At 32.8% G+C, this 25793-nt stretch overlaps 2 protein-coding genes and 1 long non-coding RNA gene across 7 annotated transcripts; 2 read left to right on the top strand and 1 right to left on the bottom strand.

The window, feature by feature from the left end:
- The first annotated feature begins 4290 nt into the window (after positions 1-4290).
- LOC143257198 (uncharacterized) lies at positions 4291-5820 on the top strand. Its single transcript, XM_076515573.1, has 3 exons — positions 4291-4533; positions 4751-5041; positions 5458-5820. The coding sequence occupies exons 1-3, from the start codon at positions 4525-4527 to the stop codon at positions 5677-5679; spliced, it is 522 nt and encodes a 173-aa protein (XP_076371688.1). The 5' UTR covers positions 4291-4524; the 3' UTR covers positions 5680-5820.
- Positions 5821-6731: 911 nt separating this feature from the next.
- On the bottom strand, positions 6732-16893 carry LOC143257197 (uncharacterized). Of its 5 annotated transcripts, XM_076515568.1 has the most exons (8): positions 16756-16887; positions 16112-16213; positions 13625-13774; positions 12027-12128; positions 10829-10975; positions 8364-8466; positions 7858-7930; positions 6732-7108 (listed from the first exon to the last, which is right to left on the bottom strand). In XM_076515568.1, the coding sequence occupies exons 1-7, from the start codon at positions 16858-16860 to the stop codon at positions 7899-7901; spliced, it is 741 nt and encodes a 246-aa protein (XP_076371683.1). In that variant the 5' UTR covers positions 16861-16887; the 3' UTR covers positions 6732-7108; positions 7858-7898. The 5 variants fall into 5 exon arrangements, with proteins under 5 accessions (XP_076371683.1, XP_076371685.1, XP_076371682.1 ...); XM_076515570.1 differs by lacking the exon at positions 6732-7108 and having other exon boundaries at positions 7798-7930; positions 16112-16257; positions 16756-16893; XM_076515567.1 differs by lacking the exon at positions 6732-7108 and having other exon boundaries at positions 7798-7930.
- Positions 9091-18287, top strand: LOC143257199 (uncharacterized). Its single transcript, XR_013031732.1, has 2 exons — positions 9091-9269; positions 14465-18287. It is a non-coding gene; the product is annotated as an uncharacterized LOC143257199 (long non-coding RNA).
- The last annotated feature ends 7506 nt before the right edge of the window (positions 18288-25793 follow it).

Genomic DNA, 25793 nt, shown 5'->3' with positions numbered 1-25793 from the left:
TTCTTAGATAACTTTATGTTCACTAGATGTCGCCATATTTTGAAACGATTACGATTGTAGTACAAAAATGTTTAGAAATACACTGGATATGTATTTCAACGGCACGGTAGGGCCAGGTGGTTAAGGAACGCGACTCTTAATTCGAAGGTTCTAATCCCAGTCACACCAAACATACTCGCCCCTCAACCGTGGAGGCGTTATAATGTAACAGTCAATTCCACTATTCGTTGGTAAAAGAGTAGTCCAAGAGATGGCGGTGGGTGGTGATTATTAGTTGCCTTTCCTCTTGTCTTACGTTGCTAAATTAGGGAGGGCTAGCGCAGATAACACTCGTGTAGCTTTGCGCAAAATTCAAACAAAAAAAAAAGTTTATTTCAAAAATTAAATATAGTTCCTAAGTAATACTTATTAAGTGTGTATCATAATATAAAATAGGTACACGGAAACCGAAAAATGCAAATTATAGTTTATTAATTAAACAATAACTAATAAATTTGAATGAGAGCTAGAAGAGAGAAATTAATCTTTAACTGTGATTTAAAAAAAATAATAGAATATAAGTATATAGCCAGTAAGACTAAATCACAGTTTAATTCATACCCAAAATAAGAATAAATTATACTTTAATTGTTATACAAAATAAGAATAAATTACAATTTAACTGTTTTAACACTATACACTCATTATCATTGAGCTACACTTAATTGTTAAACGAAATATGAACAAACTATAATTTAATTGTTACACCATATAATTTTGAATTATATTTTAAATATTACGCCAAATAACAATAAACTATACTTTAATTTTTACACCAAATGAGATTGAACTATGCTTTAAACTTGAACTGTTACATTAAATAAGTATAAATTATAATTTGGTTGTTACACCACATAAGATTGAAATATACTTTAATTATTTAAACGATCATTCTGGCTTCGTCAATTGCGACTAGAACAGTGTCTTACAACAGAATCCAACAAGCGGCAAAGAACACAAGTTAATTATTTTTTGTGTCACCTATAAACTAAAACATTGAGTTCCAAACCTGATTCCGTTTTCTTCTCTTGACTCTGGATATTAAATCTAGAACATGTTTTGGAATTGTTTTTTTTAATGTAAAAGCATAAAAACTATGACTAATTTTATCACTGCTTCATTTGCAACTTGAAAGAAACCAGAAACACCCGATCAGGTTAATTGTCTTGATAGTGTTCAAATTATTATCATTTTCTAAAATTCAATTTTTTTTCTCTTGGTACTAGTTCGCCATTTGGTAGAATCCTGCATTTCTGAGCTAGCGGATCGGGTTTTAATCTGTATGATTTCACCAAACATTTTTTTTTACTCTACGCTCTGTGTGTGTTATAAGAGTAACAGGCAACACTTTATCATGGATGACAGGTGCTGACAGCTTCAGTAGCTTTGCTATAAATATGTAGCACAGGTAGAACCCCTATTTTCTAACCAATACGAGAGAGACAATATCTTCAGTTTCTTATTGATAGAACACAGAGTAATTTACTGAAATATTCTTCACGTGGTTTAAATACGGCTATTACTCTTCAGAGCAAAGTGTATTTATTTAATGGAAAACAGTAAATAAGATTTGTAAGAACTTTCATAGAGTAGTTTTTACGGTCTATTTGTAAGAATTAAAACAAAATTTCTTAAAGACATAATAAAACAACAGCACCACCTACCATAGTACACCTAGAGAACGAAATCTGCTTGAAGTATCATTAGAAAGTAAAGAAAGTAACAAAGAAAACGACACTAGAGGGTTAGACTGTTATTTTAGTCTAAATATGATATTTTTTGTTTAGTGTACAGTTTTGTTGTTACTATCTTATATTACTTACAACATATCATTATACCGTGACTTTCATAAGAAGAACATTTTTTTACACCCAGGACCGACTTCAAGGTATTTGAGCAAAGAACAAATAAACATACAACTCTTTATGTTCTGAAAGGAAAACATACCAGCGAAAGTTTATCTTCCGCGAAGATTTCTCGTTCATTTTCTAAACATTTCCCTAACTTTTTGATAAGTCCTAACTGAATGCAAAAGGTACATCAATACAAATGAATAATTATACAAAAGAAATAGACGCATAAAGATAGACAACGTTTAAATTCTTGTCATTATAATACGCACAACCAAGTGAAAATAATATTTATTATAAATAAAGTCCCCTAGTGGCTTAGTGTTAGGCTTGAGGGTTAATATCAGTAAAAATCGTGGTTCGATAAGCCTACTAGGTACAGCACAAACAGCACATTATGTTTCTTTACTCTCAACAAAAGCACGCGCCTTTCAAATAGATTTCACGTTTTATAAGAACTAACTAGATAATTTGATATTTTATTAATAAAATGTTATGACTAATAGAAGTTTAAAGGGTTATTTGATGGATCAAAAGAGACCTTAAAATGCATACAAATTAAATGAATTATCGTCATTTGTGATAACTTTAATAGATAAATAAAATAAAATTTTGAAATATATTTTAAATCAAAATGACAAATCTATTAAGACTATTTTACTCAGGTCCACTAACTAATAAAGAGTACTTCCTAATAAGTGTGATAATGTTAAGATTCATAAAATAATAGGTGTAACTTGCTAATCAGTAGGACTATGTATGTCTCCTCCTTTATCATGAACTATAATAGTTTTATTAATAAAAACACTAATTACATGTCTAAGTCTTCTCCTGTGTTATATACTATTGTTGTTTTTCAATATAAACATTGATTGTTGATGTAAATATATGTCTCCTCCTGTGTTATATACTATTGTTGTTTTTCAATATAAACATTGATTGTTGATGTAGATATATGTCTCCTCCTGTGTTATATACTATTGTTGTTTTTCAATATAAACATTGATTGTTGATGTAGATATATGTCTCCTCCTGTGTTATATACTATTGTTGTTTTTCAATATAAACATTGATTGTTGATGTAGATACATAAGTCTCATCGTGTGTTGTAAACTATTTTGTTTCATTAACAAAAACATTGATTGTTGATATACATACATAAGCCTTATCCTGTATTATAGACTATTGTTGTTTTATTAACAAAAACATTGATTGTTGATATAGATGTATGTCTCCTCCTTTACTGTAAACTATTTTTGTTTCATTAATAAAACATTAATTATTGATGTAGGTATATGTCTCCTCCTGTGTTGTAAACTATTGTTGTTTTTCCAATATAAACATTGATTGTTGCTGTAGATATATGTCTCATCCTTTAGTGTAAAAAATTATTTTATTAATAAAAACATTGATTGTTGATGTAGATACCTAAGTCTTCTTCTTTATTGTAAACCATTATTTTATTAAAAAACATTGATTGTTGATATACATACCTATGTCTCCTCCTGTGTTGTAAACTATTATTGTTATATTAATAAAAACATTTTGTTGATATAGATACCCGAGTCTTATCCTGCATTGTAAACTATTGTTATTTTATTAATAAAAACATTAATTGTTGATGTAGATATCTAAGTCTCCTTCTGTATAGTAAACTATTGTTGTTTTAATAATAAAAACATTAATTGTTGATGTAGATACCCAAGTCTTCTCCTTTATTGTTTTTTCAATAAATTCATTGGTTGATGATATAGAGATGCTAGCGTTAGCCTTCGACTATATTGTAAACTATTGTTGTTTTATTAGTAAATTAGATGTAATTATAGTTTAGGAGAGGTTAAATAGATTTTTTGTTTTTTGACACAATTTTATTCCACATATTTTCAAGTCTGAAAGTAGGTTTATTTCTTATCTTAAAACTTTCTTTAATCGTTTTACAGACAATATGCTAATTACGTCAAATGTCTTCTATGATGTTTGTTTGATAACTGTTAGAGTAGATACAACGATTTCTCTCCAATTTTATCTTAGGTTTTCAATTCGTGAAACTGCGTTTCTGGCTCACTGGTTCAACAGATATGATGTTAAAAACGCGTTGGTTTAAGAAATCAACTTCATACAAAAATATATTGATATTCTATAAGCCGAGAGCTTTTCAAAGATGGACCTTTCTTCTTCGTTTTGTATTCGTATTGTTATATTTAACTGGTACAACAGAGGTACTCTGACAAATACATATACGTTAATTTTAGGACACGTGCCACATCTCTAATTCACTGTGTGGTTAATAAGGTGTATTTACACCACAGCTCCTCTGAACACTTAAAATATTCACGTGACTCGTCATTCAGAATTACTCTGCACCAGTAATTCTCTTCTGTGTCAAGAGTACAATAGATAACGCGAGAACCTTTGACGTTGGTATTAATACGGCAGGCAAGTAAAGGCTACTTCTGGCTTGGCCAACAACCCGTATCACCTACTGTTTCAAAAGGCTGGACTCGTGTGTCGTAAAAATCAAGTTTCCACACTGTGCTGAGAGGATGTTTTTTATTATAAATATATAATATAAAAGCCTCGAGAGTCAAGTGGTCGTTTAGTTTACATACAGTAACAGAAGAAGTAATACATCACAATGATGACGGTAAGGTTCATATATGTTATTAGTTGCTGTGATAACTGGTTAGATTCTAAGATTTAAGTTGGACAGACAGTAGCTTTAAGACAAGAATATCAGTCTAAATATTTATATTATAGTTGTAGTCGAACTGGTGGGATAACAGGTTCGTTTTCATGAGTATCTTAGATTACTAACTTGTTTACCATCATCTCAGATTACTTATTACCGTTTGTCCTTACAGAAACTTCTTCTAGTTATGTTTGTCGTCCATTCAATAATAGTAACAGCAAAGAACAAAGTGACTTGGGATGAAGAACCCTCACACGTTAAAAGAGATGGTGTTCATGGAAGCTTTGGTGATCGTATTAGTGGTAAACATGGAAGCACTGGAGGGAGCCATGGAGTATCTAACACTAATAACCCTAGTGATCCGAAACGTGATCATGGATATGGTTCTACCTTTGAACTTGGTAACGAATTTGGAAGAAGAATTGGTAGTGGAAGCGGAAAACATTTTCAGTTTCATGAGCAAGTATGTGAATCAGAGTAACATCCTCTGCTATTAAGTTACTTTATTTTATCAATCATTTCAACTTATTATAAAATCTATGTTTGCGTTTTTCATATTTTGTTGTTTGAATAATTCTGTTTTATAAGTTTAAATTTTACTCAAAAGTTTCTCTTTCATATAATTTATTTAATATTCAATTTATATAAGATTCAAAACCTCGTCAGATACATGTTTTCTTTCAGTCAGTTAAAACAAGCACTTACACAGAAGGTGATTAATGGTTGTCATGGTTAGTACCATGACAACGAATAATACATCCAGTTACGGCTACTCAGACGATGGAGGGTTTTCTAGTTATTCAATACCACAATTTTTGCTTTAAAATGAGATTTTGATTTTTTGGGACAGCAAAAGAATATATTTTTACTAACCAATAGGGTCAAAAGGGTCCTCACTCCTACCGTTACGGGTACGACACTGGTGACTCCTACAATCCTTTAACACGTTTCGAGGAGCGAGATGGCAACGGAATTGTTAGGGGTTATTATACATATCGAGACCCTTATGGAAAACTTCAACGAGTTGAATACATGGCCCACCCCAAATTTGGGTTCCATGTCAGGGGGAGCTTTGGAAAATTCCCCAGGAGAGGGCACTGATTTTGACAAGTATTAACGGTCAGTGTATACTTTATCAAAAGAAGGAAGAGACCTAACTTATATTTTTTCTACGTAAACTACAGAAAACTTGAATGTGATTTTGTATTTCTGTTTTTTTTTTCTTATAGTTTCGAATAAAACACGTACTTAAGCTCTGACTGATCAGCAATGTCGCAATGTTCTGTCAATAACTCATTACCAAACATGACAACTTATGTAAACATACTGGTATAATAACACAAATTATTCATTATTAAAGTCAAGTGATTTTTTTTGTTAAAGTCAAAAGTACTTATCCTTTGATTTATTTTTAAGTTTTCTTGTATTTGTACTTTTAAAATATTGTCGCCATAGTTACTTTCTGCCGTCGTGAGTGTAAACGTACTTGTTCAAACCGCTCATGCTCTGTTTCTTTTATATAATCTGACCTGGAAACATGTTTATATCTTTAAATATCAAAAGTACGGTAAAAATAGGTTTATAAGTTTAGCTTAAAGTAATAAGTGAGATATTGCTTATAGAAACAACATAATTTGTTGCACGTTAACTTCAGTCACAAAGAAAGAAAAGAACAGGTATATAAAAGTTACATGAAAACATTATGTTTCAAATGTTTAAAGAATGTAGCGGTTTTTTGCTATTAGGCTTAACAAATGTAGGGGTGTCGTGGATATTAGGCTTAACAAATTTAGAGGTTTTGTTGCTAATGAGGCTTAAAAATATTGAGTGGAATCTCTTAGTTTGGATAAGGTGTCATTAGAAGAATTACGTTTATTTAGTTTTAATAAATATATTATCTGATGGTTTCAATCATCTGATATAGTGACTTTTTTAAATAGTTGAATTATTCATAAATGGTGTTTTGGGAAATTATATTATTAAGTTTTCTCACAAATTAAGGAAGATGGGAGTTTATAACCTGTGGTATCTACACTAGAAACACGAATATAAATTAAAATACGAATTCAGCAATATTCAAAAAGGTTTAATATATTATTAATAATTTCTGTTTAAAGCAAACTACCTACAAAAGTAAAACTAAAGATTAACTCAGTAAATGATACATCTAACGTAACAGAAAATATAATAAAATAAACTTATAAAGGTAAGAACGCAATTATTTATCATTATATTCCTCTATATTATTAGTATTTTTTCTTGTTAATATCAGTTTTTAAAATCATATTAGGTTGAGGAATAATTCGTGAGCGTTTTTAAATAATTTCATTCAAGCATTGCATGCAAGACTATACAATACTTCAATGCATGAACACATGACACCCAAAACATTTATTATGATACTTTATTTCATGTAATACCTAGGTATATAGTATGCATTGTTGTAAACGAAATTGCAAGAAATTAAATGCGAAAAGCAGATGGTGTCGAAAATGCTCGATTTTGTCCACTTCACATTCCATTTAATGAGCTGAAAATGAAAGCAAAAATTAAAGACATGTGAAAATCAAACACACCATCTATTAGAGCAAAAAATTATCTACCAAATGACATGAAATATTTTGCGAAAGCGTTTCATTTATGAATATATTTTTTTAACTTGAAAAAACGCTCACGAATTATTCCTCAACCCAATATGTTCCGCAACAATAACAGCTGCTATTAGACACAATATCCTCTAACTTCGTGTCTTGCAGAATTATCACTTATAGTCTAAACATCGATTTATATTTTCAATATTTCTCAAGTCTTATAATTTATATAAAATTTACGTAACAACATTAATCAGTGGAAGAGGGGGCGGGCAAAGCCCAGCGGTTAATATGACGGACTGTAAATCCGAGAATCAAACATTGGCACGTTGCTTCCATAAAAACACTCTCCGTACTTGGGGCACTGGATGCATATAAAAGTGACGGATATATCCCACTAATCCACCAGATAAATGGATTACGTCTGTTAGCCAACTAACTTCCAGTCTATAATTTCAAAATTAGGGTTGACCCTTGTATAGTTTTGTTTGAAATTCTCGTAAGTGTAAATTTTAGGTTCAATCCAAGACTAGTAGTTTTATGTGATAAAACGTTATAAAACTTGAATATAAAAGGTAGGTTACATGGTTATTTCTTTAAAATGTAATTACTCCACGAGTCTACAAGGTTGATTTATTTAACCAGTAATATATTTTATGAACAGAATAAGACAAATGTGAATATTTACAGCAGTGATAACTTTTCAGTTGCCAGAACCCTGGGTCTATTTCAATATCTAGAGATTCCACACTTCTTCCTACCTGAAACAAAATATTAAGAATAATTATTACATGAATAAAACGTTTTGTAAAAAAGTGTAAAAACTAACACCAACAATTAAGCTTATTGGATAAATGATTTAGTCAACTAAGATATCAAAGTACTGAATGTACACATCCCCTCACAGAGGGAACTGTCTGGTATGGTGAGTCGAGGGTTCGAATACAATATGTTGGAATTATTAATTTTCTAAAAGCTTAGATTACAACAAGGGTTACCTTCCTAAAGAATATTAAAATGTATCGTGAAAAATATACATAACAAATACAGTCAACCTGAAAATAAATTCTGTTAATTTTGTGTGTGTGTGTGAAATTATCTCAGAAATTTGTTACCCTACTAAATTCTCTTAGTTTCAAAGTTTTACAATGCATTGAAAGAAAGCTTTGGAAAATCAATTATTTGTAACGCTACCTTTATTTTCAATCATTTCTGCTCGAGACAAACATTTCTTTGCGTTTTTTATTTCGCCTATTTCCGCGTACGTTAGGCTTAGCTGTTTTAAAACTTCTGCCACCTGTAGAAGAAAATTAATATATAAAAACTATGAAATATTGAACATTTGAAAATACATTTTCTTCAGTCTTCAACAGTGATGACATTTTCTAAAATCATGGCTGAAGTAACGTTATTAAAATTATTTATTAGTGCTGGAATAAAATTAAATTTCAAAATCAAATAAAAGTAGAAACCTGTTAACTCGTAGAACAACTTGCACTCAAGGTTACAAATACTTTTAATCCTCCAATAAATGAAATTTTGTTGCTAATCGATAAATAATTAACTTCAGAATATTTCTTGGAACACAGATATTTTATAATTAAAAAATGATACAAAACCCTGGCTAAATAACTTTTTTCTTTCTTATGATATATAACAAACGTCTCTACTCGATAAAACCATAGTTCAGTTTAGTAGCAGTAATAAAAATGAATATTTTCAGTCGAATTTTACAAAGTGGTTAAGTATTGTTCAATATAATTGAGGGAAAACAAAACAGCTGTAGCTGATGAAGCCTTAACTGGCTAAACCACGATCGTAATAAATGATGTATTTCGCCAATTATCGACAGTCTCAAATATTAATTATATTATTCTATAGATGGCACTACCATACTAATGTTCATGGATAATCAAGTTCCACTGTTCTTAATTCGCAGTTCTTGTCAGTTTGGCCATGGAAAGTTTGCTTACTTACGAAAAGGTAGAAGCAACACAGTTACTTGTTTTTATTGTGGTTTGGGAGATAAAACGTTCAAGTTGTCCTCACAGACATGTTTAGAGAACTACTGATTTAGAAAATGGTCAGAAAATTCACACGGTAAAGTTTAGGATTTTACTTACCTTTTTCTGTGTGCAATTAGAAAATAATGTTACACTATTGTAAAATATCACCTTACAAGTGATATTGTAAAATAACGTTACACTATTGTAAAATATCACCTTACAAGTGATATTGTAAAATAACATTACACTATTGTAAAATATCACCTTACAAGTGATATTGTAAAATAATGTTACACTATTGTAAAATATCACCTTACAAGTGATATTTAAAAAAAAAATACATTTTTGTATTTCTGTTTTTTTTTTCTAGCTTTTGTTGGGAAAAACAATTATATTATTATTTTATATTCAAACAAATCGTAGCCTTTAAATTTCAGCGTTATACGCGCGTATGTCTTGCTAAGCCCCAAAGTGCAATACTTCACAGACCTATGTATGAAAAAATTCAATGACTGGAGCGATTTCGGAAAATGGACTTTCTTTCATTGGAGTTAAATGGTCATTGCATGTTGAACATTTACGTAGTTGTCTTACAGGAAGTCTGACGTCACGCATTCTGGAAATATGACCTTAACTGTGAAATAGTGTGCTTGTGCGTACGTCAAGTGTTGGTTGGCTGGTGTTAATACAAAGCTCTGCCCACCATGGATACCCAAAGTATTTCCAGAAGGGGGTTTAAGTGAATATGATGATCACTGGAGTAAAGATTATACACGTGGGTTGAGCATATTTAATATTTTGATCCAGTATAAGATATATCTCTCTCGAATTTGACAAAATAGCGGTTTTGTTGTGTTCGTTAAACAAGATACTTATAGTACTTATAATCTTACAACCCTGACATCGAACCGTCATTTTCTCGCACACCATAACTTATTGTTGCATCAACAAAGATATCTCAAAAACTTTTGTTTGTTTTTTAGAAGGAAACAACACGGACTTAGGGAATATTTGTTTTCAAATGATTTATGAGTTGAATAAAATGAAAATGTTACTTAAAGAGTTTGTGAAACATTTTAAAGTTTGGGATAAGGTGTGACAACCAGAGAAACTCTGCTATAATGTTTAGTTGAGGATAACAACATGTGAACTTTCGTCACACTTTTCGGTGTATGTTTTCTGAAGATTACTCTTAGTAAATATCGTTTTCTTGATTTGTTTGACGTAAGTCCGTTAGCAGCTTTCTAGTGGAGACATTTTACTCTGTGTTTTACATGTCAGTAGATATAAACCCATCTCTTAAAGACACGGTTGATGGAGAAATTGACTGGAACTCTATTAGTAATTTAAAAAAAGCATAGAAAGGAAAGAAATGAAGGTCAGTGATGGCTAGAGATCTAGTTAGGACTCAGAAATAGAAGCATGTGATCGTGGACGTAATGTAATAAGAGCCATGAACTGGGAATGTAGAAAGAAGGCTTAGAATGATAACAGAAAACTTATGGAAGGTTGAGACACAAAAGGGGAGTCAGAAGACTTGGGTAGGGGGTAGAAAGGATAAAGAACTTAGAAGTCTTAGAATACGAGGCTGGAGAAAACTGGAATAGTTAAGTGGCATAAGATTTATGTAACTTGGAAACAATTTTTAATTACTTTTTCATCGGATTCCGGCAGACGGCGTCCGATCTTTAGAGCTAGGGTAAAACAGGTCACAGCAAGAGAGAGCTGACGTTTAGATCTGTATAAGTAACCCAAACTACTGAGAATAGAAACGACTGGCAGGGTGATTTCTTGTCCGATCTAAGAAAGAGAAAGATAATTGTTCAATTTACTTGAGTATAATTTAACAGTTTAAGAAAACAAAACTTTCTCTTGATGAAAACAAACATATCATTGATAACAGCAGTATAATGCAATTTTATTTAATACATGTCGAAACATTTAATTATTAAATTTCTGTGCAATAGAAAAGTAAAAAAAGTACTGATTATTTTATTTGTCATAGTTTTAGTAATAAGAAAATTTCAATCACCAATATTAACATCTCATCAATAGTGTGTTTTATTTTAACACAATAAACTAAGCTCAGTCCACCACGAGGAATTGAACCCCGGATTTTAGCGTTGGAAGTAAACTTATCACTCACTAGGAGACTTTCTGGTCAAAGGAAACTTCCTGCATGCATCAGAACTACAAACACACACCTTAGTACAAAACACAGTTAACTAGATATACTGTTCAAAGTGCAATATAGATACTTTTCGTTACAATGAAACAGGTATTTATCCATGTTTTTATCTAATCAGTCCAGCTATAATTCAAGGATCTTTAAACACGTGTTACACTGGGAAAATCTAGAAAAAACTGAATTTTAATTAAAGGGTTTAAAAGACGTTATTTAGAATCAAAGTATGAGAATTGGATGAAAAGACATTATCAGCCTGATACTCACAAGAGCACTTTAACTGTGGATTATATTGAAATACGGCCCATTAAAAGGAAATTATCAATTCTTCTGGCAAGGAAAATATCTTAATTTACTTGCTTTATAGATAAAAACGGGTGTGCCAGGTTAAATAAACTTTTGCTTGGGTAAGGTAAATATTTCTTAAATAATGAGGCAATTACCCTGGTAAAACAAACTCGAAATAAACTGTCCGATGACATGGATTTTAGTTCGAGGTTCTCAAAACTCGTTTTTCTTTAACAACTGAATGGACAATAGATCATACTATTAATAGTTTAAAACAGTTAGAACCGTACAAGTGTTGACTTGGACACATTTTAACCAGGTCTAAGTTCTTAAATCCATTTAGACAAGATTATAACCCGAAAGTTGTCAAACACTTACATTTTGCTTAACCATCAGTGCAGCCAAATAATACTTCTCAGCAGTTTCATGGTCACCTCGATCACAGTGGACATTAGCCAACGCGTGTAAGGTCCGTCCGACCTGTAGAAGAAAAGAGATTTTCTAGAAATTAGACTTCAAAATGGTTAATATGTTCTGACTGAATTAAGCGTGTCAATGTTTTCTCTTTGTTATCTTATATCTTGTTCTCTAAGGGTTTCAGTCTGTTTCTGCTACAAGCTCTTTCAAGAAGAAAGGTATGATTCGTCAATGATTAATACACTTTCCCGGGTTTTACAAGCTGGACAACTTACATCTAGGTATTAAAGACTGAACAAGTTACACCTGAATTTTAAAACCTACGTAGTTTAACTGTATAGTCGATAGTCAAATAATTTTATAAAGTGGTGTATTTTTAAGAGACAGTCTTGTTTTACGAATTTTATAAGATTGTAAGTTTTAAACAGAAATTTCTGTAAAGAAGCCTTTAGAACATTTTTATGCCTCTGACGGCTTTAAGTATTTATGAAAATTCGGTTGAGTTTGCTGGTGTGAACGTAGTTTGTAGTCACTATGAGAAAAACCTATAAGAAACAGTTTCACTGGTTACTATTCAGCTCTTCACAATAACAGATATAACAAATAAACTTTCAACTGGAACTAGACCCTCATGATCTTAAGACTTCCAGGTTAAAACAATTTACAAGGTTCATTTGTTATACCTTCTATTGTATAATTTTTAATGTGAAGAACTGAAGAGTGACCAATGACACTACTTATTCACTTCAACTATTCAGTGTATAGGTTTTTTCACAGTCACTACAAAGCACGTTCGCATCAATAATATCTTTGATACTTTTCACTACGATATAGGTCCATCTTATCTTTCTTTAGTTAACATGTATTTAAGGTTACTGATGAAGAGTGGGATTATTTTATAACACACGAGAATCAAAGTGTAGATTGAACAATTAAACAATTTTCGGAATATAGTAAGTTCATTTAATATAAATAAACGTTGTCATGGCTGTTTTCATACAAAAAACACACTTTCTAATAAAAAATAATGTCAAAAGACGTCGCTTCGATGTCTCAACGATAACTCTGATGCCTCTCATATCGTTATTGGGGCGAATTATAAAAGCTTAAATCGATATAGAACACTGTTTATTGCTTGTAATATATGTTCACGAATATTGAATAAAAAATAAAAAATAAATGGTTTGAAGTTTATTAATATTACAGTCGAATCATGAAACTTGTACTGTATTGTATTAAACAAGTGCACAAGTATCAAAATTTGTAAACCGTGATAACTGTCCGACGTAGCTCAAAACATGATAACCTTTGTCTCTATTATTGTGTACTAGTTCTATTTGTTTCATAAGTGCTAATACAAACTCTATTAAGTCTTCTATACAAGAGTACAGGGTCCTCTTTCTGATTCGTGATTTGTAAATTGAAAAGGTTTCAGTCGTTACATCAGCAGTCAGATGTTTTACTACGCAACAGGATAGGAGATGTTTACCGTAAAATAATACAGAAAATATACCGTGAATTATTTTCAGACATCTGTTATTTTAAAATCAAGTTCTCACCGATGAAATATCTAATGGGACCAACTTCAATCTCATCTTCAACACTTTTTCATAACATTCTAAAGCTTCGTCAAGTTTTCCCAATTTGTAGAGCACTCCTCCTAGACAGTGCAGAATGGTAGAAACCAAACACCTGTAGGGCTCTGCCCTCTAAACAAGAAACCGTTACAGAAATTAGGTCGAGAAAGGTTTGAAGTTATAAAGACATTAGAAAAACAGAGATGGTTTCTGAATACATTTAGTGAGAGAAGATACACTAAATAAGTCAGTTATAAAACTATCACCTGAAACTTAGAGAAAGCATACTGAAAAAAAAATCAGTTAAAAAACTAGTCCTTGATTAGTGATTTTGAAAAAAAAAAATCTACTCACATAACTATCAATTTATACATTAATTTGGCATCAAACAGAATCCACTATAATTTCCACCAATAAATTTCTTTTCATTTACACGATTTCTTAAATTTCATCCACAGTGATCCAACATTTAATTCCTTTATATCAGGGGTTCTCAACCAGGGAGGGAATTTTAGGGTTTCAGGGGGGAAAATTGGGACCACACATTGGCAGACTCAAACTATTGTAATAGTGATCTTTCTACAAACTAAACAATTCTACAGATTGTACATAATCTACAAGAAATCACACTTTATCGAATAAAGTGTAGATTATGTACAATCTGTAGAATTGTAGTTTATTTTCAATTTAATCTGTAACATTAAATAAACTTTGTTCAATGTCACAGATTGAATTAAAAATAAAGGTAAATATTTCACTTTTTATCTGTGAAAATATTCCATTTATAGTTATCTTTGAGTTATTCTTGTTTTTTATTCACAGAAAGAAAAAAAAAGGGTACGATGATTGATATATTCAACATGGATTCGTATCCATCACCATCAATGGAGAAGGAAAGCTTCAATGTGTTATTTGTAGCAAAGCTTTGTCAAATGATTTTATGGAACCAACAAAGTTGAAGCAATATTTGCAGAATGTTCATTCTCAACACAAGGATTATGACAAAAGCTTTTTTGAACGTCATACGAATGTGCTCAAAAAGGTAAAGCTGAATTCAACAGAGGCATTCCAAGAAATGAACGAAAAGGTTATTGAAGCTTCTTATGTCATAACACTGGAGATAGCAAAGCAGTAAAAAACACACACAACTAGGGAAACTTTGATCAAACATTGCGCTCTCAAAATGGTAGAAATTGTCTTGGGAAATGGATTGAAGAAAAACTTTCAGCAGTTTTACTATCAAACAGTACTGTTCAAAGAAGGATCAGCGACATGGCAATTGACATCAAGGATTAAGTTGTGCAGAAGATCAAGTCTGCAGCATTTGGCTTATTTTTAACATGACGAATCTACTGATGTGGCATCGTGTTTCCAGTTACTGGTATTTACAAGAAATGATCACTCAGGTTTATTTAAAGAGAAGTTTCTTTTTTGTTCTCCTCTTGAAACATCTACCAAGGCCTCAGATATTTTAAAAAAAGTTTCATTACTCTTTGAATCAGAAATCTTTTGTGGGAAAATGTCGGTGGGTGCTGTAGAGATGGAGCACCAGCTATTTTAGGGACAAAATCTGGATTTCAAGTTTGTCTGAAAAAGCGAGCTCTAAAAGTGAAAGGCATTCATTGTGTGATCCATCGTCAGGCACTGGCCTCAAAAACACTTCCAGCTCCACTAGAGAAGGTTTTGGATCAAACAATTCAAATTGTGAATTTTGTCAAATGAGGAGTTATGTATGCATGAATGCAGGCCATTATTTGTTTCTTTTCCACACAAATGTTCGATAGCTTTCACGAGGAAATGTAACTGAGAGAGTATTTGAGCTTAGAGATCAGCTCAAACTATTTTTTGAAGTTTAGGGTAAGATGGAATTTTTTTGCCTGGCTGAATGATGAGGAATGGATCATGCACTTTGTCTATTTGGTTGACATTTCTAAGCAGCTGAATAAGCTGAATCAGATAAAAGGAAGGAACACAAACATACAATTCATGGATTCCTTGAAGGCACTCGACTCGTAATTCGAGGATCGCGAGTTCGAATCCCCGTCACACCAAAGATGCTCGTCCTTTCAGCCGTAAGGGCGTTATAATGTGACGGTCAATCCCACTATGCGTTGGTGAAAGAGTAGCCCAAGATTTGGTGGGTGGTGATGACTAGCTGTCTTCCCTCTAGTTTTACACTGCTAAATTAGGGACGGCTAGCACAGATAGCTAGCCCTCATGCAGCTTTGCGAGAAATTCAAAAACAAAACAACAAGAAAGTTAAAACTGTATTCGAAATGTTTTATATGTTTTTTTTAACCCTTGGGGGATATTCATCTCTTCTACCAACTTTCTTCAGAATCCGCGAAAGATATTTCGTGTTTTTTTTCGAAATGTGTTCAAACGAAAAGAACTACTTAACATTTATTTTACAGATTCTCTAAAGTCAAAACCATATTATTATTAACAAATAAAAAAGAGGTTTTTTACCTTGTCGTAAATTTCCAACGCTTGACGGAAATATATTTCAGCGTTGCTATATTGGTGTGTTTCCGCCAGAGCGAGACCCAGAACATAAGCCGTATTAGCAACCTGAAGGAAATCCACACAATGCTGTCTGTTTTTTAACATGTATTCTAAACAATTGAAACATCCTAGACTGTTAACAAAACTAAACAGTTTACATTTAAATACACTATTATTATTTCTAATTAAGCTTGAATAATTTAATTGTTGAAGGTTTTTAAAAGTGTAGTTTTATAACATGCGGCATAATTTCACTTAAAAACTTGAAAGCAATTTAAACAGTTTGATGTCCAATAGCATTAGGGCTAATTAGGGTTAACGAAGTAAATATGTAGTTCTCGCAATCATTTGTTGGTGTTTTTGTTTTTTAGAATTAAAGTTTTCGTATGATTTTAGTGTTCGTACACTTTGCTCTAGAACACTACCAGTAAGTCGTAACTTATGTCCATCTGATGGAATATAATTGTAAAATAAAAATTTAAAAACTAAAGAATGCATAAAAATGTTTTATAGTGGCATAAATCAAATTGAGAATTTCAATATTTTAACGGCTCATTTTGGAGTGTGTAGTGAATTTAAAATAAAAATAAACCTTTCATTTGTCTCACCGTCAAACTATCTTCACCATACAGTTTTTCCCTAATTTCCACAACCTCTTCATAGCATGAAATTGCTAAATCCAGGTATTTCATGTTGTAAAGAATGAAACCCATACTGTTGAGAGTTGAAGCCACAAGGGGGTGACTATGTCCAAGTACCTATAAAAATATAATTATTAACTTATTAAGATATTGAATTTTGGAATAAATTTGAATTCATAACTTTAAAATATTTTTTTACGAATGTGTTAACTTGCTGTTGGGCGCTATATTTCTTTCACATTTTCTAAACCTCGCATAACACAGAAAAAGAACAAAAGACAACAAAAACCAAACTGAAGTCTGTAAGATGAATCCAGTGATAACAAATAGACATTTACCTTTCCTTGATAGTAGAGATTTTGACTGTGTAAATGTAGAGCGTCTGTGTATTGTTTCTTATTGGCTTTATCCAGCGCCGTGATGTGCTTGGCTATGAGGATCTGCAACAGATCCGAGTTTTTAAAAAACGTCGTTTGAAAGTCATATCACACTTATACGTTTATCTGCAAGAATTAAATAAAATATTGTTAGTTATTAATTAATGAAATGTTTGAAAACATTTTGTGTTCGAAGTATTATTGTTCATTAATTGATGGAATGCTTGAGAAAATTTTGTTTGAAATTTTAGTGTTCATTAATTAATAAACAACAATAATTCAGACAAAGTTTTCTTAAGCATTTCATTTCTCATGCTTGAGAAAATTTTGTGTTTGAAATATTATTGTTTATTAATTGATAAATTGTTTCAGAAAATTTTGTTTGAAATTTTACTGTTCGTTAATTAATGAAATGCTTAAGAAAAGTTTGTTTGAAATATTGTTATCCATCAATGAAATGCTTGAGAAACTTTTTCCGAAATATTGTTATTTATTAATTAGTGAAATGCTTGAGAAAATTTTCTTTGAAATATTGTTGATTACTAATTAATTAAATGCTTGAGAAAATTAGTTGTTCATTAATTTATGGAATGTTTGAGAAAATGTTGGTATTCTTTCCGTCCAGAGAATAGGATCAGTGTGTTTTCATTCACTCGTCCGATTTTGTAAGTTGGTACGATAATAAAAGCACAGTTTAATAAAATGTAATATAACATGAGGGAAGGAAAACATATATTTAACTTGGTTTATTTATTCGTAATTATACTTACTTATTTTCATGCATATGAAATTTGTTCATTATCCAAAGTTCTTGTTTTATTTTAATCAGAAACTCTGGTTTTCCTGTTCCACGAGTATTTGGTTTCGTTAACAAACATCTAATTAATTAAAACTTTAATTGGTTGTCAATAACGCAGAGATGCCAACTATTTCAAGTGACTGAGCGTAATGATTCTAAACAGAGATCTTTATCATTTGCGGCTACTAGGCCTGACCAATGTCTCTAAGCTGTTTATTATTATATTATTAATATAACTATTATTATTTATTACTACTATAGATTACTCATTTATGACTGTGTTTTGTGTATTTAATAAATAAATTTAAAAAATTCTTTTGAAATTATGTCTTTGTTTTAGTTCAGAGTAACAAACATACTGGTAAAACAACATTGAACATGAACAAACAGTAAGCAGAAAAAGCCTTTGTGTAAGGACTAGTTTATATCCTGTTTATGACACTTATTGAAATAGTTTTGCAGCTGTTGCATCACTTCTGCATTTATGGTTTCATATTCTGAATTCTTACTCATAAATGTCGTTATCTGCATCGTTTTTGTTTTTGCCTCAGCCTTTTGTTGGTGATATGCCGATTTTGTATGTCTGGAACAATCGTTTACCCCGCCATGCGCCACAGAAAATTCGATGTGACAAACTGTACAAAACGCTTGACTGTCACTGACTTTTGATTCAATGAGCGGATATTTTGCACTATACTCTTTCCTAAATTTTTGATTTACAGTTTTAGTCCTTTTAGATTTGCCAGAAACAAGACAATCTGGTGAACGAGGCCTCTTTTTTCCACTTGTGAATGGTCATATTGGTGTTTCTATGCCGCTTAGGAAACGAAAAATATCCATCTACTCGAGCGCTGATTGGCTGACAAACACTGATGACGTAACTATGTATTCCCCAAGTACCAAGTATGGAGAAGCACCGCACTCAAACTATTGGTAAACGTCGTCGAAGATACAAATATTTTTTTATTATTTCAAGCACAAACATGATTATCTCAAGTAGCCATTTGGACTATGTCTTTTATTTATTATCAAAATATTTGTATCTCACTAGAAATTTTCTTTCCACCCCTTTCAAGCCCTGGAAGAACAATTTATCACTTTATTGTATAGGCCTATATTACATATTAATAATTTGGGAGTTGCAACAAGTCGTAATATTTGTCTGTATGAGCGTATAGTCGTAATGTATACACCAAAATCGTAATGGTTGGCATCTCTGCATCAGTTGCCACACCGGTTTCGTGAAATCCAATGAAACACTACTACACAGTCGTACTGTCTTTTCGAATAGAGCAGACCCAGTTGTCTGGCCCTTCATGGAACCCATGCTGATTAGTTCCTCTGTGATATCAAACAATCACGACACACCACGAACAAAAACTAGTAGCTGTGCTGTTGAACTGACGTCAGTCGACTGGTCTGCTGCCAAAGAAAAGTAGACAAAGTTGGTTGCTTTATTTGTAAGCTGCCTTGTCACGTCTGCTGAGAGGTGTGAAATTCTTCGTTGAACTGCCACACGATTCAAAGCCACCATCTGTAGCTTGAGGACTGCTTCCAGACACAACTTTTCCGATGAAGTAATCATACATTGCTTAACAAAATTACTATCAGTGAACGGTCGGCCAGATTTCGCTATCATCAACGAAATATCGTAACTGACCTCACATGCTGCACCTAAATCTGCTGACTGCTTGGAGAAAACGTTCTGCTGGTGATTCAGCGACCGCCACAGAGATACAATTCGAGCTGTTCGTTGTGGAAATCTTTATGATTCGACTCATAATGACGCTTTATATTGGATACCTTCGCCACTGCTACTGTCGAATGACACAGCAGACAAATCACGTTCTTCTGTTGTTGAACAAAACAATATTGCGCAGTCCAATCATCATGAAACTGTCGGTTTTCGTCGTCAACTTTTCTTTTACGATTAACTGCTAAATTAGGGACGGTTAGCGCAGACAGCTCTCGTATAGCTTTGCTCGAAATTCCAAACAAACAAACTCAACGTATTTAGTATTTTGTCTATAAACATATCTTTGTGTCAAATTATGACACTTTATTAGCACTTAACTTAAAACTAATACTTGAATTGCAGGCCATAAATATTGGGTCTGTTTGTTTTGTTTGTTTTTTTTGGAATTTCGCACAAAGCTACTCGAGGGCTATCTGTGCTAGCCGTCCCTAATTTAGCAGTGTAAGACTAGAGGGAAGGCAGCTAGTCATCACCACCCACCGCTAACTCTTGGGCTACTCTTTTACCAACGAATAGTGGGATTGACCTAACATTATAACGCCCCCACGGCTAAAAGGGCGAGCATGTTTGGCGCGACCGGGATGCGAACCCGCGACCCTCAGATTACGAGTCTTACGCCTTAACACGCTTGGCCATGCCGGGCCTTGGGTCTGTGAACAGGTGCGACAAAACAAGGGTTAAAATACTTCTTTCTCACTCCCTAACTCTACATCTTGTCTCCAGAATTCTGGGCTTGGAAGGAGCAGATTTTGCAAGTGTCAGGGGAGGGAACTCTCTTGAAGATAAATTATAGAGCCCTAAGGGGAAACTCACATAATATTTTATTAGCTTTTACTAACCTTTAGAACATTTTAGGTGTGGCGGGAAAGAATGCAGACAAATCTAACGGATAGTGCCCGCTATCACTTGCCCCTTCCCTCCGCCTCCTGATGAGCTATATTGAAATTCTGAGAGTCAACATATTAGTTATACATATATAAAGCCTGGCTGTATACACACACATACCTCAGTTTAAAACAAGTTGAGAATCAACTCATTATATATAACCCTGGCTGTATACACACACATACCTCAGTTTAAAACAAGTTGAGAATCAACTCATTATATATAACCCTGGCTGTATACACACACATACCTCAGTTTAAAACAAGTTGAGAATCAACTCATTATATATAACCCTGGCTGCACACACACACAGCAATTTAAAACACGTGTCACTTTCTCGTTCATGCTAGATTATATTTGATTCTAGATGGCACTGTTCACTAAACCTTCGTGTTTAGGTAGCTATGAACCTTCCAGATTTAATTCCTACAAAACGCTGCCATATTAAGTGTTTGCTTTGGTAAAAGGTATCTAAACTTACCCTCTTTCTGTACTTCCCAAATATCGTCCTCCTGTTTAACTGCACCTCTTTTCGAAGTTGCTGAATGATTACGTCTAGGTGAGCCTGAGATGAGTCATCTCTAATGGTAACTTACCCTCTTTCTGTACTTCCCAAATATCGTCCTCCTGTTTAACTGCACCTCTTTTCGAAGTTGCTGAATGACTACGTCTAGGTGAGCCTGAGATGAGTCATCTTTAATGGTAACTTACCCTCTTTCTGTACTTCCCAAATATCGTCCTCCTGTTTAACTGCACCTCTTTTCGAAGTTGCTGAATGACTACGTCTAGGTGAGCCTGAGATGAGTCATCTTTAATGGTAATTGTAACAGTCATCTTGAACTCGGGTAACCTCTGGGAAATATTTTAACTTGTTTTATTGCTAAAGAGGTAAGTTCATGAAACATCATTTAACATTAAAGATTTGTTTTCAAACCAATAGGTTATGGTGAACTATTTATCAGCGAAATGACCACTGATATTCTACTGAAATCTCCACAAAAAACTTGTAAAGAACATCAAATATTGTATTCGTCAATTCAACCTTGCTCACTTTAGTTCTGACTCGTATAAAATTGATAAAGATTATACTTCAATAACTTAATCTAGTTTAAACCACGATTATTACTATATTTATCGTATCTTGGCCTGTCTGATGAAAGTTGATATTAGGCTTAAAGTCTCCTTGGCACTGGATATAACAGGTATAGTGTGTCGGAAATATTTCGATACATTCTTCTATATTTTTATTCAAATGTTTTTGAACTTACGTGACGTCACTCCTTATTATTAATTACGGTTGTACCATATTTTTATGCACCACTACAGTTTGTTTGTTTTTGAATTTCGCACAAAACTACACGAGGACTATCTGTGCTAGCCTTCCCTAATTTTGCAGTGTAAGACAAGAGAGAAAGCAGCCAGTCATCCCCAACCACCGCCAACTCTTGGGCAACTATTTTACAAATAAATAGTGGGATTTACCGTCACATTATAACGCCCCTATGGCTGAAAGGGTGAGCATGTTTAGTGTTACGTTGGTCGAACCCGCGACCCTCAGATTACGAGTCGCACGCCTTAACATGCTTGGCCATGCCGGGCCCAATTCGTACGAAGCGATACAATATTAATAAATTATTATTATGCACCGATACGACACCAATATACAATCTGTAAACAGATACCATACCAATACACATTGTTATGAGCCGATACAATACCAATATAAATTTTTATAAACCAATACACAGTTCGTATGAACCGATGCAATGTTAATAAATTACTCTTTTGCACCAATACAATAACAATACACATTATGAGCCAATACACAATTGGACGGAATTACAACGTCAAACGTACCAGTATTATATTGCTGAATTACTAAGTCTTCAATAAATGTTTTGTGATAAACTGTTTCCGAATTTTATTGTAAAAATAAATATTAAATCACACACCTCACTGAATAAATGTATCAAATTATGTCAAAGTTTCGTACGGCTGGTCTTTCGTTAAATAAAAGGCTGCTATGAAATACTATAACATCTACTGTTATATTAACGTTTTCCAACAACCTCTTTCTCAGTTAGTTTGTTGCCTGTTTCAGTTTCGATACCTTAGTGAATTCTACTGTTAAAGTTAGGTTACTCTATCACGTTTGTATTACACCGTATCTATCAGAGCTTATATATACTACAATTCATATATTATATTGTTTTACCAACTCACCATGCCAACAACACAATTCATATATTATATTGTTTTTACCAACTCACCATGCCAACAACACAATTCATATATTATATTGTTTTTACCAACTCACCATGCCAACAACACAATTCATATATTATATTGTTTTTACCAACTCACCATGCCAACAACACAATTCATATATTATATTGTTTTACCAACTCACCATGCCAACAACACAATTCATATATTATATTGTTTTACCAACTCACCATGCCAACAACACAATTCATATATTATATTGTTTTTACCAACTCACCATGCCAACAAAACAATTATTAGAATATTATATTGTGTTTACCAACTCACCATGCCAACAACACAATTATTAGAAGATAAAAATCTTCACTTATCATTAAAACCTGTAATACAGTTAACTATGTTTTAAGTTTTACTGAATATCGCGTTGTATTACAGAAGTATTACTGTAACAATACTGGAAACGTTCTGTAAACCCGTTCTACTGTATATTACTGGCGTTTTGTGACTATCTAATTACATCAACAAGTGTCATGATATGAAAGTGTTTTTACAACCAAAGAACCATGACCAAAATATAGTGTACGTGGAACACTGTTATTGTAGGCTCTTGTAATTCTTGAAACTCCTTGTAGGACTAGATAAAAAATACAGTTTAAAAATATAATAAGTCTACTACTAGTAATACGTATATTACGATAAATATAATTAATTACAGTCATACTTCACCGCCTTTGAAAGGTGCTAACAACGTAACAACTATTTTTGTAACAAACGACTTATATAAATAACCTCCCTGTTACTTTAATTCTAGTTCTGAATTGAAAATTTCAAACCTGAATATTACCATAAAATGTTCCGACCACTACTGTTTTTGTCGTATTCTAGTCGGTAGAAAGAACATTATAATGAGCGAAATGCGCCATCTACAAAGTATATGGCGAACATGGTGTGTGGCCAGACATGGCCAGGTGGTTAAGGCACTCGACTCGTAATCTGAGGGTCGCAGGTTCGAATCCCCGTCATACCAAACGTGGTCGCCCTTGTAGCTATGGGGGCGTTATAATGTGACGATCAACCTCACTATTCGTTGGTAAAAGAGTAGCTCAAGAGTTGGAGGTGGGTGGTGATGACTAGCTGCCTTTCTTCTAGTCTTACACTGCTAAATTAGGGACGGCTAGTGCAGAAAGCCCTTGTGTAGCTTTTCGCGAAATTCAAAATAAACCAAACCAAAACATGGTGTAAGTAGAAAACTACTGGAATACGTTCTTCTAATTGTTGAGCATCCCTAAGAGACGAGATAAAAAATTAGTGTTTGAAAATATAATACGAATGAAAAATATAGCTATATCATATAAAATATTCAAATACAGTGTACAGAATGATAATTTATACTAAAAAATGTTGTCCTGGTACGGTTTAAATTATGTACATCACGATTACGTATTGTTTTGTAGTTTCATTTCATTCGTTGAGTTATCAGGAAATACAACAGTCGGTAAAATCAATCCTTTCAAGTAGAAATGGATGATCAGTCAAACTAACAGAAAATAAAGACCTGAAGACCGCCTTACGATTATGGATCAAATCACTTACTACGACGCTCCTCATACGAAACGTTAGATTTTTTCTAGTTTACTTTATAGAACGTTTCGTTAGACAATAGCGATCGGGTTACAGTGGAGTTAAGCTTAGTTCACATTTAAACATGTCGGTTCCTTATTTATTAAGTTTTCCTTCTTACATCTTGCGGTACAACACTCATAAAACGAAACCAGAGTATCATCCTCTTCCTACGATACTGAAACCACCACCATATTTAATGGTTTCAATCAAATAAAACAAGATCAAATTATGGTTTTATTCCTATAACAATCAACACATTAAACACGTATCAAACCACCACCATGTTTAACGGTTTCAATCAAATAAAACAAGATAAAATTGTGGTCCTATTCCTAAGACAATTAACACATTAAACACGTATCAAAACACCACCATGTTTAACGGTTTCAATCAAATAAAACAAGATAAAATTGTGGTCCTATTCCTATGACAATCAACACATTAAACACGTATCAAAACACCACCATGTTTAACGGTTTCAATCATATAAAACAAGATCAAATTATGATCCTCTTCTTATGATAATCAACACGTCAAATACGTATCAGAAGGCGGCCCTACTTTAAAGGATTGGCCATACAGGAGAAATAAATACAAGAGATTCACTTTGTCAGCTTACCGCAGTTTCAACCGAGCTAGTTATTTCTATCTGCAACAGTAGCTAGCAGCAGTGTTCACACTTAATTCTGATTGTTGTGTACTATCAGAGTCTAAAAGTATATTATATCTAACTTCGACGTCACGAACCTGGCGAGTTTACATCGAATCAAGATGAGTTTACTTAAGAGTCATACCGTTAACAACAATCAGATATTTCGTCTTTATCTCACCAGGCTCCCAGGGCAACAGTTTTTATGAGTTGGAATGTGAACGTCCTTGATCTGGGAAAAGGAACAAAGGACAAACGCGCCATCTTTATTTGAGAAATTGGGCGTAGCTCTGAAACGTCACAATTGCTAAAGGATATTTGCGATATTTTTATTTACTTATTAGCTATTTATCTTAGTTCAGCTGATCAAAAAACCTTTTTTTTTAGTAAAACCATAGTTAAATAATAAGTTTAATCGCTTACAACGTTGAAAATCAGGTTTCGATAACCGCAATGGATACAGCACAGATACATCATTGTGTAGCTGTGTGGTTAATAACAAAAACAAAATAAATAAACTACACTCAACTAGCGTCTCCTGGACTTCTGTGTAGAGAAAAATACGTCCCATGGTTTAAGAACTAGTGACAAACACACATAGCACAAAACACATTTCACTTTTTTTTTTTTTTTTTACACTAATTATTACAGTGAACTTGTGACCAGATGGATTCCACTTCTAAGTGACTG

Source organism: Tachypleus tridentatus, chromosome 7 (assembly GCF_004210375.1).
Source record: "Tachypleus tridentatus isolate NWPU-2018 chromosome 7, ASM421037v1, whole genome shotgun sequence".
Taxonomy (NCBI): Eukaryota; Metazoa; Arthropoda; class Merostomata; order Xiphosura; family Limulidae; genus Tachypleus; species Tachypleus tridentatus.
The sequence above is the reverse complement of the archived record's forward strand: the minus strand, read 5'-3'. Positions and strand labels throughout refer to the sequence as shown.

Excerpts from the sequence above, each read along its gene's own strand:
- LOC143257198 (XM_076515573.1), top strand. Across the intron at positions 5,042-5,457 it reads ATTTTCAGTTTCATGAGCAA|GGTCAAAAGGGTCCTCACTC; the intron begins GTATGTGAATCA and ends ACTAACCAATAG.
- LOC143257197 (XM_076515568.1), bottom strand. The coding sequence starts at position 16,860 with ATGGGTTTCATTCTTTACAACATGAAATACCTGGATTTAGCAATTTCA. Across the intron at positions 10,976-12,026 it reads CACTGATGGTTAAGCAAAAT|ATCGGACAAGAAATCACCCT; the intron begins GTAAGTGTTTGA and ends TCTCTTTCTTAG. Across the intron at positions 8,467-10,828 it reads TGCCGGAATCCGATGAAAAA|GTGGCAGAAGTTTTAAAACA; the intron begins GTAATTAAAAAT and ends TTTCTTCTACAG.